At 38.4% G+C, this 15540-nt stretch overlaps 1 protein-coding gene across 1 annotated transcript in view; it reads right to left on the bottom strand.

Moving 5' to 3' along the window:
* The window catches only part of LOC117997010 (nose resistant to fluoxetine protein 6-like), a 53307-nt gene extending 42789 nt beyond the window's left edge, over positions 1 to 10518 (bottom strand). Inside the window, exon 1 of the mRNA XM_034985178.2 lies at positions 9649 to 10518. Within this exon, the coding sequence (XP_034841069.1) occupies positions 9649 to 10288 (640 nt within the window). The 5' untranslated portion in view covers positions 10289 to 10518. The remainder of the gene's footprint in view (positions 1 to 9648) is intronic.
* Between the last annotated feature and the right edge of the window lie 5022 nt (positions 10519 to 15540).

Consider the following 15540-nt stretch of genomic DNA (forward strand, 5'->3'; position numbering starts at 1 on the left):
CCGGTGGTTGTGCAAATCATTGTTATGAGCGTTATCTCCGCGCTGGACATAGGAGTGTCTTAACAACTAACAACACGTGAGATAAATGCTCTGGGATTAAGTAAACTTCTTGGCAAGGACGTTCTCTTCCATTGAAGAATCACTAACCATTTTATAAATGTGAAAGTGTACTTATTTGTTTGTTGGTTTATTGGTTTGTCCTTGAATCATGTCGCAACGGAGCAATGAATCGACGCGATTATTTTGCGTGGGTATAGTTTAAGACCTGAAGAGTGACATAGGCTACTTTTTATCCCAAAAATCAAAGAGTTCCCACGTTGGCGTAAAAGGTAATAGACAAAAACTTAGAAACGTTACACCAACACTTATTTATTTATTACTTAGCATAATCTGTTAAGAAAAATCAGATTTTATCTCTTTTATTTGGAGAGGTGATAAGTCTACTTCTTCAGTTTCTTTTTTGTTTTCTTTCTATTTATACTTTTATCGTGAGTTTATTTTCTATCGCATCTGTATACCTATATAAAATTCAAAGTCCTGACTGACCGACTAACTGACTGACTGACTGACTGACTTACATATGAACGCTAACAGCCTAAACCGCTGGTCCTAGAGACATGGTAGGGTGTGACAGGACATTCTTTGTAAAGAGTAGGTATCCACTAATAAAGGATTTTTCGAAATTCTACCCCTAAGTGGATTAAACCCCTAAGAGGGTTGAAATTTATGTTGTCCACGCGGATGAAGCCGCAAGCATAAGCTAGACTTTCAATAAATACTTTAAAAGCAGAAACATATTATGGTACCTTACCCGTATTAGTATATTAAATAAATAAATAAATAAAATAAAAATCTTTTTTATTCGTATAAACTTTTACAAGCACTTACGAATAGTCGGATGCATCTACCACTGGTTCGAAATGCCTTTCCTACCTATTTATATTATCTATGGTACCTACTAAGGCAACGTTGACCTGTTGAGAATGTCAGTGTTCTAGTCATTTGTGTAACAAACAATATTCAGGCACTTGAACCGTTGTACTGAGGCTGTACCTAGGCCATTATTCTCAGCATGGCTAATTGAGTATGGTAATTATTGGAGTCTAGGTTTCCCTGCCATACATTAAGCTATTAATGCATTGTGTAGGCATGTTCCCACGTGCTTTATTGAATTTGCGGTCATGGGTTAAGGTCTCCGTGTTTGCACGCACGGGTGGTAGGTTTAATTAGCTATATGCCTAATATAATAGATAATTAAGTAGGTAAAATAAGAAGGTACCTGAAAGGTACAATGATAGCCTAGGTATATGTACCAAAAAGTTGGAAGTATGCCTCTAGCTTTTCGGAATTGTGCCGTTTATGTGCGTTTGCAATTAAGTATCACTTGCTTTCACGGTGAAGGAAAATATCCTCAGGAAACCTAATATGCCTGATTGTTTTTTATGTACATAGACCACCACTTGGCTGTAAGCAGATTTGCTGGCAAGTGATGATGCAGCCTAAGATGGCACACGCCTATTTACTCTCAACATATATAAGTACCTTGACCTAAAGGTAGTGTGTGTAGGCGATACACACACTTTTGGAAAATAATGTTTCCAAAAGTGTGTTTAGTCCGCCAATGGCCCCGATTCTCTAGTCTCTCTCTAAACTAAATTTAGAGTATCTACATCCTTTTTTTTTACTAATGCTAAAAAAGGAATAGAACATGACTTTCACATTTAAAGACTCTAAATTCTAGTGCATAATACAAATTTAAACATTAGGTTCGCGACTGCGCATCACGGGTTTTACCATCTAAAAATTAAATTTAAAACTGTCAAACTGTGTCTGTCCTTTTGATATTCCATTAGTAAGAAGAGGATGCGAACACTCTTAAATTAGGTTGTGCTCAGAATCAGGCCCATTCTACACTTAACCAGCTTGGTGGACTGTGGCTTAAGCCATTCTCATTGAGAAGTGATCTCTAGTAAGCTGGCGATGGGTTAAGATGATGATAATGACGACTACGAAATTGCTACACCGGCAAAGTTTTGTCCTTTGCCAGTACGCTTAGTATAAGATTTTACGTCTCACCAACGTTGCTAGAATTCGAGAGTAGAAACATAATAACGTCAAAGTAAAATTGACCTAAAGAGCCTTGAATTTGAGTCAAAAATTCAATTTCACTGATTTTAATTTAGCAACGTTTCCGCTTGAAGCGCTGGCTGTAGATGTGTAGACAAACTTGAGCTTTAAAACAAGGCAGTTAAGATCCAGTTTACTATAACGCGGAAGTGTTTCGATTCTCGAATTCTAGCAACGTTTGGTGAGACGTAAAATCTTATACTACGGGTACTGAGCGTTCAAACCGTATAGGGAAGCTTACGTCGTAGAAGGGCTAGGTTATAGTAACGGCCGTAGGAACCTTGTCGGCGGAATGCTACCGTAATGGGTTGCCATCGGAATAGATTGCTACGTCTGTTACGAGAATCTGGCATAGTCGCACTTTCCATTTTAGTAACTCTAGTACGCATTATTGTGTCAAGTTTATTTTTACACAAGAGATAAGTTTCATCATCATCATCATCATCATCATCATCATGAACCAATAGACGTCCACTGTTGGACATAGGTCTTTTGTAGGGACTTCCACACGCCACGGTCTTGCGCCGCCTGGATCCAGCGGCTCCCTGCGACTCGTTTGATGTCGTATAGAAGCAGGCGTTACTTTGCGGAAGTCCATGATATACAATGAACCAAAAGCTTAATCCAACCTGCATCGGTGCGACAATAACACCTTTACTTAGATTAGCTTTTTAAATTGTTAGCTCCATTTTTTTTTCTTCATTTATATTCTATTCTATTCAATTTTAATATTAATTTAATCCGCTTCATACTGTGTATATTGTTATGGGTTGTATTTTCATTGCCTGAAATAAAATTTATTTATTTATTATTTATTAATTTGCTGTAATCCGCTAAAATGTTTTAGTGTTTTAGCGGATTACAGCAAATTAAGCTTTTGGTTCATTGTATCGTTTGATGTCGTCCGTCCACCTAGTGGGGGGTCTTCCAACGCTGCGTCTTCCGGTACGAGGTCGCCATTCCAGCACCTTGGGACCCCAACGTCTATCGGTTGTACGAACTATGTGCTCTGCCCATTGCCACTTCAGCTTCGCAACCCGTTGAGCCAAGTCGGTTACTCTAGTTCTCCTACGGATCTCCTCATTTCTGATTTGATCACGTAGAGAAACTCCAAGCATAAGCAAGCATAATAGAGATAAGTTTAGCACTAGGTAACTATTAGCTTTTCAGTGATTTGAAAACACACTTACTTAATTAGACATCTAATGAAAAAATCATATAAAAGGAAAAAGAGACTGACTGACTGATCTATCACGCACAGCTCAAACTACTGGACAGATCGGGCTGAAATTTCGCATGCAGATAGCTATTATGATGTAGCCATCCGCTAAGAAAGGATTTTTGAAAATTCAACCCCTAAAGGGGTGAAAAAGAGGTTTGAAATTTGTGTAGTCTACCCGGACAAAGTCGAGGGAATAAGCTAGTCTTACATACTTAGATTTCTAAAAAGCTTTCTGGATGACCGATGAAAGCTTATTAAAAGCAGATTTCATTCTTTCAGCTAGTAGGTAGGCATATGATGTAGATTTACTGGTATCTATATAAAATTTTAGCTAAGCGAAATCGGGCGAATTAACTAGTCAATAATAATATTAACGTTGCCTTGACATCATCTTGGTGAATTAAGTTTAATTTCTTTTCCTGATGTCCTCAATAATGCACATACCGCCTTAGACTCGCTGTCTCATGCAATTACATAATACATTGGCCACCGAAGATCACTTGTAAAGAAACACTACCGTTAGAAACTCACTTCCAAGGTCATTCTGTTGTAACTCCTGTTTTGGGTCAGTCGAGACGTGCTCGTAGACAATTGACAAACATAAATGTACCATAATATTAACTAGTTAAAGTTTAAAATTAACTGCTATGGATGATGAACCCAGATTGATTTATTCCGAAAATTAAGAAAAAAAGTTTCAGCAGTTTCCATAATTTATGGTAATTTCAACCATAAACTTACAAAATTAAAGTTTGAAGTTGCACGCTGTTTATTATAAACCCAGTTTTTGAGGTTTCTTAAGTTGTGCCGAAAATTAAGAAAAAGTTTTCATTTAAACAGTCAATTTAGAGCTACTTAATTATTTACAAATTATACCTAAATTGCTTCAGGGTTTTCGTTACTGTTTTTATAAAGAAAATAATTAAAAAACTGCAGTATCCGACACCATCAAATATTTACTTTAATATTGAGTTCTGTACAGTTATATATTAGTGGTTTTTAGGTTCCGTACGCGAAGGGTACCAACGGGACCATATTACTAAGCCTCTGCTGTCCATCCGTCAGTCTGTCAGCGGACTGTATCTCATGAACCGTAATAGGCAGAGAGTTGAAATTTTCACAGAATGTGTATTTTTATTGCATGAGTCCGACTCGCACTTGGCTAGTTTTTGTTTTTTTTTGACATAATATATTTGCCGTTTGCCTGTACCTATAACGTCGTATCTCAAATTAAATGTCACTTGCTTTAACGGTGAAGGAAAAACACCGTGAGAAAACTTAGATGCCTGACAGTTCTCCATATAATGGTCTCAAAGGTATGTGAAGTCTGTCAACCCATAGTGGACCAGCGTGGCAGACTATGGCTTAAACCCGTCTCATTCTGAGAGGAGATTCTCAGTATTGCGCGGCGATGGGTTAATCATGATGGTGATTCGTATGATCATGATAGTTAATTGTCTATTCAGGAAATATATCCAACATGTACACAGACAAGCCTTAACTTATTTGTGTAGTAAATGCTATAGCAAATAATTCGAGATGATAACTGATGGATACAGATATTTCAATATTACATGAACAGAGAAGATATAAAGCGATACAGCTATTAATTTGGCCTGTAGTCACAAACGTGCATAGAGACCGGTTACGCACTCATCCGATCCGAATCCAAGAAAATACGAGTACTAAAAATTCGGACGGAATTCGGATATTGCTAACGCACCTTGAATCCGAATACGCAAACATTCAAACAGTAGGTACTACGAATACTTCGACCTGAATATTTCTTCCGAATTGAAGACTCACGGTGGACGGAGAAAAAATCGGATGACGCAAGTGATCGGACTAGTGCGTAAACTGCCATACAAATAGTTAGCTATAGCTACTTTAGAACGTATTTCACGGATTCGGATCGGATGCAGTACGTAACTGCTCTAAAGCAAGTACAGAAAAGAGATTTCATAGGATTCATAATACATCATCATGATCAACCCATTGCCGGCTAACCCATACGCGACAGGTTATGATGGCAATTTTGTCAAAAACGGTGCAGATGGGCCGTGAAAAGCTAGCAGGTAGACCACACTTTCGCATTTACATTAATATGGATTTTATTTCAAATTTCCTCTTTAGCCGCTCTATTGTTTTAATCTCCTCACTATAATTAACCATTATTTACGATACGTACCCACCTATTTACATTACTAATATCCAAAGCAAATATTTGTAAAATTCACGCTACTCCATCGAAATCGAATAACTACTAAATCGGTTAGCAATCGTGACGAATCGATTTTATTTGTGTGACCAATGACATTTGTGTGACTGATAATGTTAATATCATGTTCATTAAGTAGGTAATCGTTAATGCGAAAACTATAATCGAGAATTCAGCTGATTGGTATCGTAAAAAATCTTTCCGAGAGAGCATTGCGATTTAGCTGTCGTCTTTTCGATTGATAGATATACGTACGTAGGAACATAGGCATGCAGGTTTCCTCACGATGTTTCCCTTCACCGTTAAAGCAAGTGAAATACGGTATTTAACAATTAGTCAAACCGGTAACTTTTTATCAAACGTCAAAACGCGCGCTCAGTATGCGAGATTCTATGAAATATCCCAGTATTTCATAGAATCTCGCATACTGTGACGTTACATCATAATGACGTACATTTTAAGTTTAATCGATAATAATTTGAAATGGTTATTACACTTGAAAATAACAAAGGACGTGGATTTTACGTATTTTGGAAGACCCGCTATTTAATAATTACTGAGAAATAATTTATTTTTGATACAGTCAAATAGGTACCCAATTGCTCAAAACGCACATAAAGTTTTGAATAGGTACATGTCGAATCCCTGACCTCCCGTATATAAGATATCGACGTCTTACTGCCGTACTCAGAGTCGCTTAATCGTCACTTAAGTTTAGTTAAAACGAGACAGAGCTATATCTCTCACATAAATCTGTCTCGTTTTAACTCAATCTTAAGTTACGATTGAGTGTGGCTGTTAACCACTATCTATCACTGATCTATTGTACCTAGCATAAAACATGTCGCAGCCCGACATGTAGGTAACTAGGTTAAAGTATGAAAGTACAGTATCTTATAGTTTACTTTAACCATCGGTGTTTACGTCGAACAACGGTAATATTAAGTGCAGTTTAGAGTTGTAAGAGACTTCTGTGTGCGAGACTCGATTCGCGACCTACATTACAAATTTCTACTCAGCAATTATTACGTTAAGCAATCGATATTACCTCATTATTGCTCTCCGAACTAAGAATGCAGTTCTTACTTCTTACACGCTTTGTTATGGTATTTTATTATAATTGGTTTGCAAACTCCCATCTTGCTATCTTGTAAAAGTCTATCTAAATGATAGCTGACTTATTACTAAAGCTTTCTTTAAATTTAAATTTTAATTTCTGTTTTCATTTTTATTTGTGAGTAATGCTTTACTCTAAATTTGATATTTAATTTTATTTTTAGTTCTTCTTTGTCTAAGTAACTTGGTTTTTATTAAATAGTGTAGGTTCTTAATTTCTCTTAATAGCTAAATGTTGTACGTTGATAGGTCAGTCAATCAGTCAGTCAGTCAGGCAGTTAACTTTTACTTTTATATAATATTTAGAAGAGATAATGTCGCGAACGTACATGAATCATCATCCAGGAGTGTAACGTTTTGTAACGAGAGATGTTACGAGTTGATATGCTCATAGAGAAAGCTTGGGACAAGGCTACCTGCAAGATTTCAAGTGCCAAAGTACCTAAATCGCATTATGTAAGCAATTCGGCTCCGATCCGATATGCGTGTAACATATTTTATGCAAATTCATGATTGCTTAGTTTAATTTTGTGCAATATGTCATAGGTGGAAATATTTCTACAAAAAATCTAATAAAGTTTAATGAAGACCAAAGTCTTCGAATAATGTGTGCCGCTAACTATGGGCCTCATAAGAAAGCTCTCAGAGTCACTCAGCGGGCGATGAAAAGAGCTATGAGTTCTCTATTATGTTTGGAGTTTCTCTACATGAACCAGAGTAACTGACATACTCAACGGGTTGCGAAGCTGAAGTAGCAAATGGCAGAGCACATAAATCGAAAAACCGATAAACGCTGAGGTCGCAAGTAGCTAAGTTACCTTCCTCAAGTTAAGTATCGACTAAGTTAAGAATCGACTCGCTCAGCGGACCTTTTCTTAACCAATAATAAATAATTCACAGAAAACCACTGCCCTTCAAGCTTCGTTCTATCGTTCGAAACTTAAGGTTTGCGAAAAAATTATAATTACTACATAGTTATCATAAATTTCTGTCAGAGAGTGTGCAAAACAAGCCAGTTAGAGTCGTGGTTGAGCAAAGTAGAGCCTAGTGGTAAATGTCTGCCTTACGAAAGTGTGAGCCGGCGTGAAAGGGAGAGTGGTTACCCAATTCCGTTATGAAATTGTGCACATGTGTATCCGTTGATCGTAATTAAATAACCTCGAAACTGATGTTATGATATATTGGGCTATGTTAGCAGTTTCCGTGAGGGATAAGATCCGAAATGAGGAGATCCGTAGGAGAACCAAGGTCACTGACATAGCCCAAACTATTAGCAAGCTGAAGTGGCAGTGGGCAGGTCATGCCTGTCGTAGAGGCGATGGCCGTTGGAGCCGGAAAGTGCTTGAGTGGAGACCGCGTTTAAGCAAGCGTAGTGTGGGACGCCCTCCAGCACGAAGGCCCGAAGATATAAAGAGGCTGGCGGGAAGTGGCTGGATGAGGAAGGCTGAGGACCGGGTGTGGTGGCGCTCTTTAGGGAAGGCCTACGTCCAACAGTGGACGTCCACAGGCTGATGATGATGAAACTGATAACTTGAGCACACTGATTTCGGGTTGTACCACACATGACACAGTTTGTTCCGGTGTTTCTTCTGCTTGAAGCATTTGGCTCTAATGCTCAAGTGGTGGAAGCGCTGGGAGAACCAACCCTTACTCATAACATTTGTACAGTACGTGGCAGAAAGTAATGTGCATCGGCCTTTAGAATGATATTTCGGTTTTGAAGAGCGTTGTCTCTGTCACTCATACCTATATGACGTTTTGTGGGTCTCAACGACGGAGACAATGCTCTAGAAATCCGTTATCTTCTTCTAAAGGTCGATATGCACATTTTTTTTCTGTCGCGTACTGTTATTCGATGCATAACTTACAAAACAAACTTTTATATTTATATTTTACTAAGCCTCCGCTGTCCGTCTGTCCGTCCGTCTGTCTGTCAGCGGGCTGTTGTCTCATGAACCGTAATAGGTAAAGAGCTGAAATTTTCACAGTGTTGTATTGTATTTCTATTGCCGCTATAACAACAAATATCAAAAATTTCAAAATGGCCGCCATGTTTTTTAAAGTACATGTAATTTGATACGGAACCTTTCGTTTGCGAGTCTGACTCGCACTTAGCTGGTTTTTAAATCCAATTAGCACGTGGCTCAATAATAAATGCGAATAAAAATGTAAATTCGCGAACACCACATATAAATCTTTATGTTTATATCATTCGAAAGCAAAGACCGTTCTTTTAACGTTCGATTACATAAAACATAATATAAAAAATACGTTGTAACTGTGACTGTAGTCTCATATTATATAACAATCAACATAAGTATAAAAGTAAAATAAAATCCTGTTTATGCAAATAACTTAATAGCACTTCCTGAAATTTCAACTAAGTTGGTCCAGTTTTAAGTTTTACTTTTTTTTAAAAGAGCGCAATGTTTGGAGAATTCATGTAGGTATGTATATGAGTTTCTTTATCCTACCATAACTTCAAAACGCCTGAACAGATTTGGTTGTATGGGGTATCGTTAGAATTCTTACATCATCCCGAGTGACACTGGCTATAATTTTTTTTTAAAAATACACTGTATCAGCTGTATGACGTCATTTTCAAATGTGATTTTTTTTACTTTAACTTTTTTTACGTTTTTTGGCGGGGCAGTCATGTTTTTTATATTTTTATATATTTCACGCCTTGTTTTAAGTTATAATCTAATAATTATGTAACTAATCCTCTTAAGGCTCTTATATCGTTATCTGTAATGCAATAAATGTAACTAAATACAAAAAATCTTTTTTCTCCATTTAGTTATAATGTTTTGGATATTGAAATACAATGTATAGCGAAAAAAAACTATATATAGTATATACATACAGAAAAAACGTATCACTAAAAAAAATTATATTTCCAAAAAATTTATATGTAACACAATTACTAATTTAAAAATTCATGAGTAAAAGATTTTCGACTTACTTTTCAAAGCCCACAGCAATTTATCGTGCAATCCTTCCACATACTCCATCAGATCCTCCTTACATTGTCCAGTCACAGAGTTCCGCAGCTCACCCCACTGTTGCACTAATATTTCAGCATCCATAACTCGAAGCATACTCTCGAGCCCCAAAAAATGCGTATCATTAGAAACGGTCGTAATTTGCATTCGACTCTCGTTCACAGTACTACGTATAGAATCTGCTAGTTTCCCTATTATATTGCTAGGTTTCGTAGTCGTTTTCTCCGCCTGTTTCGTAGTTTTGACTATATGCTGAACATTGTGACTCGTTTCAGTAGTTGAAACTCGTTTTTCAGTCTCTACATTGCCGAAAGCCTCAGCAAAAGTCAAACCATCGTCATCGGCGAATAGATCGAAAGTATCGTCCGAAGTAAACTTTTCGTTTTTTCTCGGATTCGGGACAGGAATCATGGATCCAATTAAATCTGGACTCAAGTCATCGTCGCCTCCTTTCGAGGAAGCTTTTTTGATGTTCTGAAAAGCGTCAATGAGACCGCTTCGTAGTTTTTCCTCGCGCGCGTTATCTTTTTCAGGATCTGATCCAATGACGGAACAAGAAGCACTGAGTAGGATAATGTTTATGAGCACAATGGGAGACATTTTGTTTTTTTTGCCAAACACAAGCACATGCTTTTTTGGAAATGTTTTGAACTTTTACAGTAACTTTTTTTTTTTGTGTTTTTAATGGAACTTTCTTTGTCGGTGTGTCAAAGGTGCGCGCGCGTCGACATAGCCGGAGAGCGACTGGTCGGTGGAAGGCTTCGTGACATAACGTTGTTACGGCGCTGTGGAGTGGAGCCACTTTCACTGTCGTCCGTCGTTGTGTTGGCCGCAAGAGGCAGCATCCTTGTAGGGCGAGCGATGCGTGCGCTCCACTTTTTTTTCTATTGAGCAAATGCTATCATTTTGGGAAGGATCCTTTTTAAGGATATTATTATTACCTACTTAAATTATTTAGGTATTCTCGTTGACATAATTTTAATCTATGTTAACTTACTTAAGAGAAGTTCACCTGACATCAGCCCGGCAGTTTTATATTTCTACTAGCGTATACCTACTCGCGACTACGTCCGCGTGGACTACACAAATTTCAACCCCCCATTTCACCCCTTTAGGGGTTCAATTTTCAAAAATCCTTTCTTAGCGGATGCCTATAGCAGATAGGGACAGAAATATCAATATCACAATAGAAATCTAAAGATATAAAAGGAAAAGGAAAGGATCTAAAGAAATTTGAATTGAATTGAATTGAAAGGTGACTGACTGACTGACTGACTGATCTATCAACGCATAGCCCAAACTACTAGACGGACCGAAATTCGGCATGCAGATACCTAGCTATTATGATGTAGGCATCCGCTAAGAAAGTATTTTTTTTAATTTTTTTATGCAGATACAAGTTAGCCCTTGACTGCAATTTCACCTGATGGTAAGTGATGATGCAGTCTAAGATGATAGCGGGCGAACCTGGAAGGGGTATGGCAGTTATTATTAAACCCATACCCCTTTGGTTTCTACACGGCATCGTACCGGAACCCTAAATCGCTTGGCGGCACGGCTTTGCCGGTAGGGTGGTAACTAGCCACGGCCGAAGCCTCCCACCAGGCCAGACCAGAAATTTAGAAATTATAAAATTCAAAACCCCTGCCAGGAATCGAACCCGGGACCTCCCACTAATAAGACCACAGCGCTCACCACTGCGCCAGGAAGGTCGTCAAATTTTTGAAAATTCAACGCCTAATGGGTGAAATAGGGGTTTGAAATTTGTGTAGTCCACGCGGGCGAAGTCGCGAGCACATAAGCAGTCTAGTAATAAACAAAATTACAGTCCCACGCATTACTGGATTATAATTACTTACGTGATTTTTCTTCGTTACTAAGTTTTCTGTCCGTTAGTATAATTGTAATTTTGCAAGCTACAACAAAAACTCCGTTCTCATCAATAGTTCTCATATATTAAGTCGTGTTTACATAATTTTTAGGGTTCCGTACCGCAAAAGGAAAAACGGAACCCTTATAGGATCACTTTGTTGCCTGTCTGTCTGTCTGTCGGTCTGTCCAGAAACCTACAGGGTACTTCTCGTTGACCTAAATCATGAAATTTGGCAGGTAGGTAGGTCTTATAGCAGACATTCGGGGAAAAATCTGAAAACCGTGAATTTGTGGTTAGGTACATCACACAAAAAAATTAAATTGTGGTCATGAACTAATAATAAGTATTTTCAATTTTCGAAGTAAGATAACAAGTGGGGTATCATATGAACGGGCTTTTCTTGGTCATTCTGAAACAGATTTTTATTTATTTTTATGCATCATAGTTTTTGAATTGTCGTGCAAAATGACGAAAAAATACGACTATAGTACGGAACCCTCGTTGCGCGAGCCTGACTCGCACTTAGCCGGTTTTTGTCAAAATTCCCACATTAACTCTTTATTTGCTCCTCCATTGTATTGTAATTCGTATACATCTCACGCGCGGCAAATTTCTCTGAAAACTATGAATTGAAGATCGCTATTGTCCCGTTCTATTACATAATATGGAAAAACATTTACATAGAATATTTTATTTCAGCATTTACCCATGAAAGTTTAGTACACAAACTTTTCTCTCCAATAAATGTAGCATTTCGGGTAAGTACTTAGTAGACTTTTGCGTACTTACCAAACATTGTTTTTGTGCTTAGTATCAAAAAAAGTTCATACATACATACCTAGTTCGTACAACCGATAGACGTTGGGGTCCCAAGGTGCTAGAATGGCGACCTCGCACCGGAAGACGCAACGTTGGAAGACCCCCCACTAGGTGGACGGACGACATCAGACGAGTCGCAGGGAGCCGCTGGATGGCGGCGGCGCATGACCGTGGCGTGTGGAAGTCCCTACAAGAGACCTTTGTCCAGCAGTGGACGTCTATTGGTTGATGATGATGACGATGATGATGATGATGATGATGATGATGATGATGATGATGATGATGATCAAAAAAGTTTTTTTTTTATAATTAATGCGTTCGCGCATAGTTCATTAGATTGAGTTAAACTTTGTGCAATTGTTGTTGACATTTTGGCGAAGATTTCTAACGTAGCACCATCAACGTGGCGTGCGATTCGCATTGCAACACATGCCGAGCATACTTGCTTTTGTCGGAACAAGAGCAAGTTTTCTTGCACAATCAGTGTTCCATGCACAGAGTAATTTGTAAATATTGGTCCCATGATAAACCAACTTTTTTTACCACGAACCAAAATCAAAAATTGTAACAGCTTGTTATTAGATGTTAGATAAATAAAAAATCTAGATAAACCTGGTTCCCTTTAATTGTAACAATGGGTATCTTTTTTAACTTATTGTACCCCGAGAGCCGGTAGAAAAATTTGTGAAGGTGCTTGTTAAAGCTGAGACTTTCTAAGGAGGTCCTTCTGCGTTAGCTGTGCAGCAAAACCTGATGGTAGTAGGTTTAAAGCTGCTATTGTAATAATAGTGCTATATGGTAACAAAATTTACATCTTAGTAGATGTTTTCTTCGTACTCGTAAGTGCTTGATGACTTATCTGAGTACTGTACATCCATACTAATATTATAAATGCGAAAGTGTGTTAAACTGTTTGTCCGCTAGCTTTTCACGGCCCAACCGTTCAACCGATTTTGATAAAATTTGGCACAGAGTTGGCTTATATCCCGGGGAACAATTTAGTTTACTTTTTATTCCGAAAAATTAAAGAATTCCCACGGGATTTTAAAAAACCTAAATCCACGCGGACGAAGTCACGGGCATCATCTAGTTTCTTATAACTATCTTAGTTCTATCTGCTTTCTTCAAGCACCTCCAGGTGTTTTCCCACAGGCTCTCGGCTCATCACACTCGTACTTAAAGGGAATGTACCGTTGTACGGTTACATAAGAGCTAAGTGACATAACCAGGGCTCATGCACTGGTTCATTTAATTGTATATCCCAGTGTTGCGCAACTCATTGTCTCGAGTTGCATTGCTTTTATTGATAACAGTATGGTAATATGAACTGAGCTAGATAGTACACGTAGTGCACGTGCAATATCAATGTCCGCAAAATGTTCGCGCGCTACACACTCTTGGACGCGGTGTACGCGAAACGATTCGCGGCGAATTCGTCCTTTTAAGACAAGGTATTATCTTAGCTCTGCCTCTCTTTTCAAGCACCTCCGGAAGTTTTGCGACAGGCTCTCGGCCCATCACACTCGTACTTTACTTAAAGGGAATGTACGGTTACATAAGAGCTAAGTGACATAACCAGGGCTCTGCGCTGGTTCATTTAATTGTATATCCCAACGTTGTGCAACGCATTGTCTCGAGGTGCACCGCTTTCTTTGATAGCTATAAGGTAATGTGAACTGAACTAGATAGTACACGTAGTGCACGTGCAATATCAATGTCCGCAAAATGCTATGAACTCGTGCCCCCCTCGTCCCCCCATCCCGATTGCCATTTCAACCTGTCGCGAACTATAGATAGTAGATAGTGTGCAGCAGGCTGCCCGTGACTTCGTCTGCGTAGAACTGAAAACCTACCTAAGTAAACATCTTTGAATAAATAGCGTATCGGCGATGAATACCAAGTCCCAGGTTCGATTTCCGCGTGGGTCAATTTGGAAATTTATAGTTTTATATTTTATTTTTTATTCAGATACAAGTTAGCCCTTGACTGCAATCTCACCTGGTGGTAAGTGATGATGCAGTCTAAGATGATAGCGGGCTAACCTGGAAGGGGTATGGCTGTTTTTATTAAACCCATACCCCTTTGGTTTCTACACGGCATTGTACCGGAACGCTAAATCGCTTGGCGGCACGGCTTTGCCGGTAGGGTGGTAACTAGCCACGGCCGAAGTCTCCCACCAGACCAGACCAGAAATTTACACCGCACCGTGCCACATCCGTACAAAAAACAACACAGATTTTTTTCATGGTGGTCAATTTGAACAGCTTTTAGGTAATTCTGAGTTGTTGTCTACAGAAATCAATCTAAATCATGTTTGATCTGATTTCATAACGTAATGATAAAGTGTGGTTAGTAATTTGGTATGCACTGTTTTTGTAGATAGTATGTGTTCTAAATGTGAAGACCATGGTCCTATCTCAAATTTTTTGAAACTTATTTATCAATTTATTTATCAACTAGCTGATGCCCTCGACTTCGTCCGTGTGGAATTAGGTTTATCTTGGGAACTCTTAGATTTTCCGGGATAAAAAGTAGCCTATGTCATTCTTCAGGTCTTTATCTATACCCATGCAAAAAATCACGTCAATCCGTTGCACCGTTGCGACGTGATTGAAGGACAAACCAACCAACCAACAAACAAACGCACTTTCGCATTTATAATAAGGGTACCTACTGATTTATTTATTTTTGTAGATTTCCTTTAAAAAGAAAACAGTAGGTATTTCATACCCAAGCCAAGCTGAACAATAATTGATTGGACTGGTAAAGTCTGATATATAGTGTACTAGCTGATGCCCTCGACTTCGTCCGTGTGGAATTAGGTTTATCTTGGGAACTCTTAGATTTTCCGGAATAAAAAGTAGCCTATGTCATTCTTCAGGTCTTTATCTATACCCATGCAAAAAATCACGTCAATCCGTTGCACCGTTGCGACGTGATTGATGGACAAACCAACAAATCAACAAACCAATAAACCAACAAACAAACACTTTCGTATTTATAATAAGGGTACTGATAAGGTTACTGATTTTTCCTCAGTTTGCTTCTCGGAGAAACACGTCTCGTAGGTAAGCGACGCTATTAGCCTGGTACTTTAGACCTTCTGAAGTTAGGTTTTTAGGATTCCGTACCTCAAAAGGAAAAACGAATCCTTTATAGG

Source organism: Maniola hyperantus, chromosome 4 (assembly GCF_902806685.2).
Source record: "Maniola hyperantus chromosome 4, iAphHyp1.2, whole genome shotgun sequence".
NCBI classification, from domain to species: domain Eukaryota; kingdom Metazoa; phylum Arthropoda; class Insecta; order Lepidoptera; family Nymphalidae; genus Maniola; species Maniola hyperantus.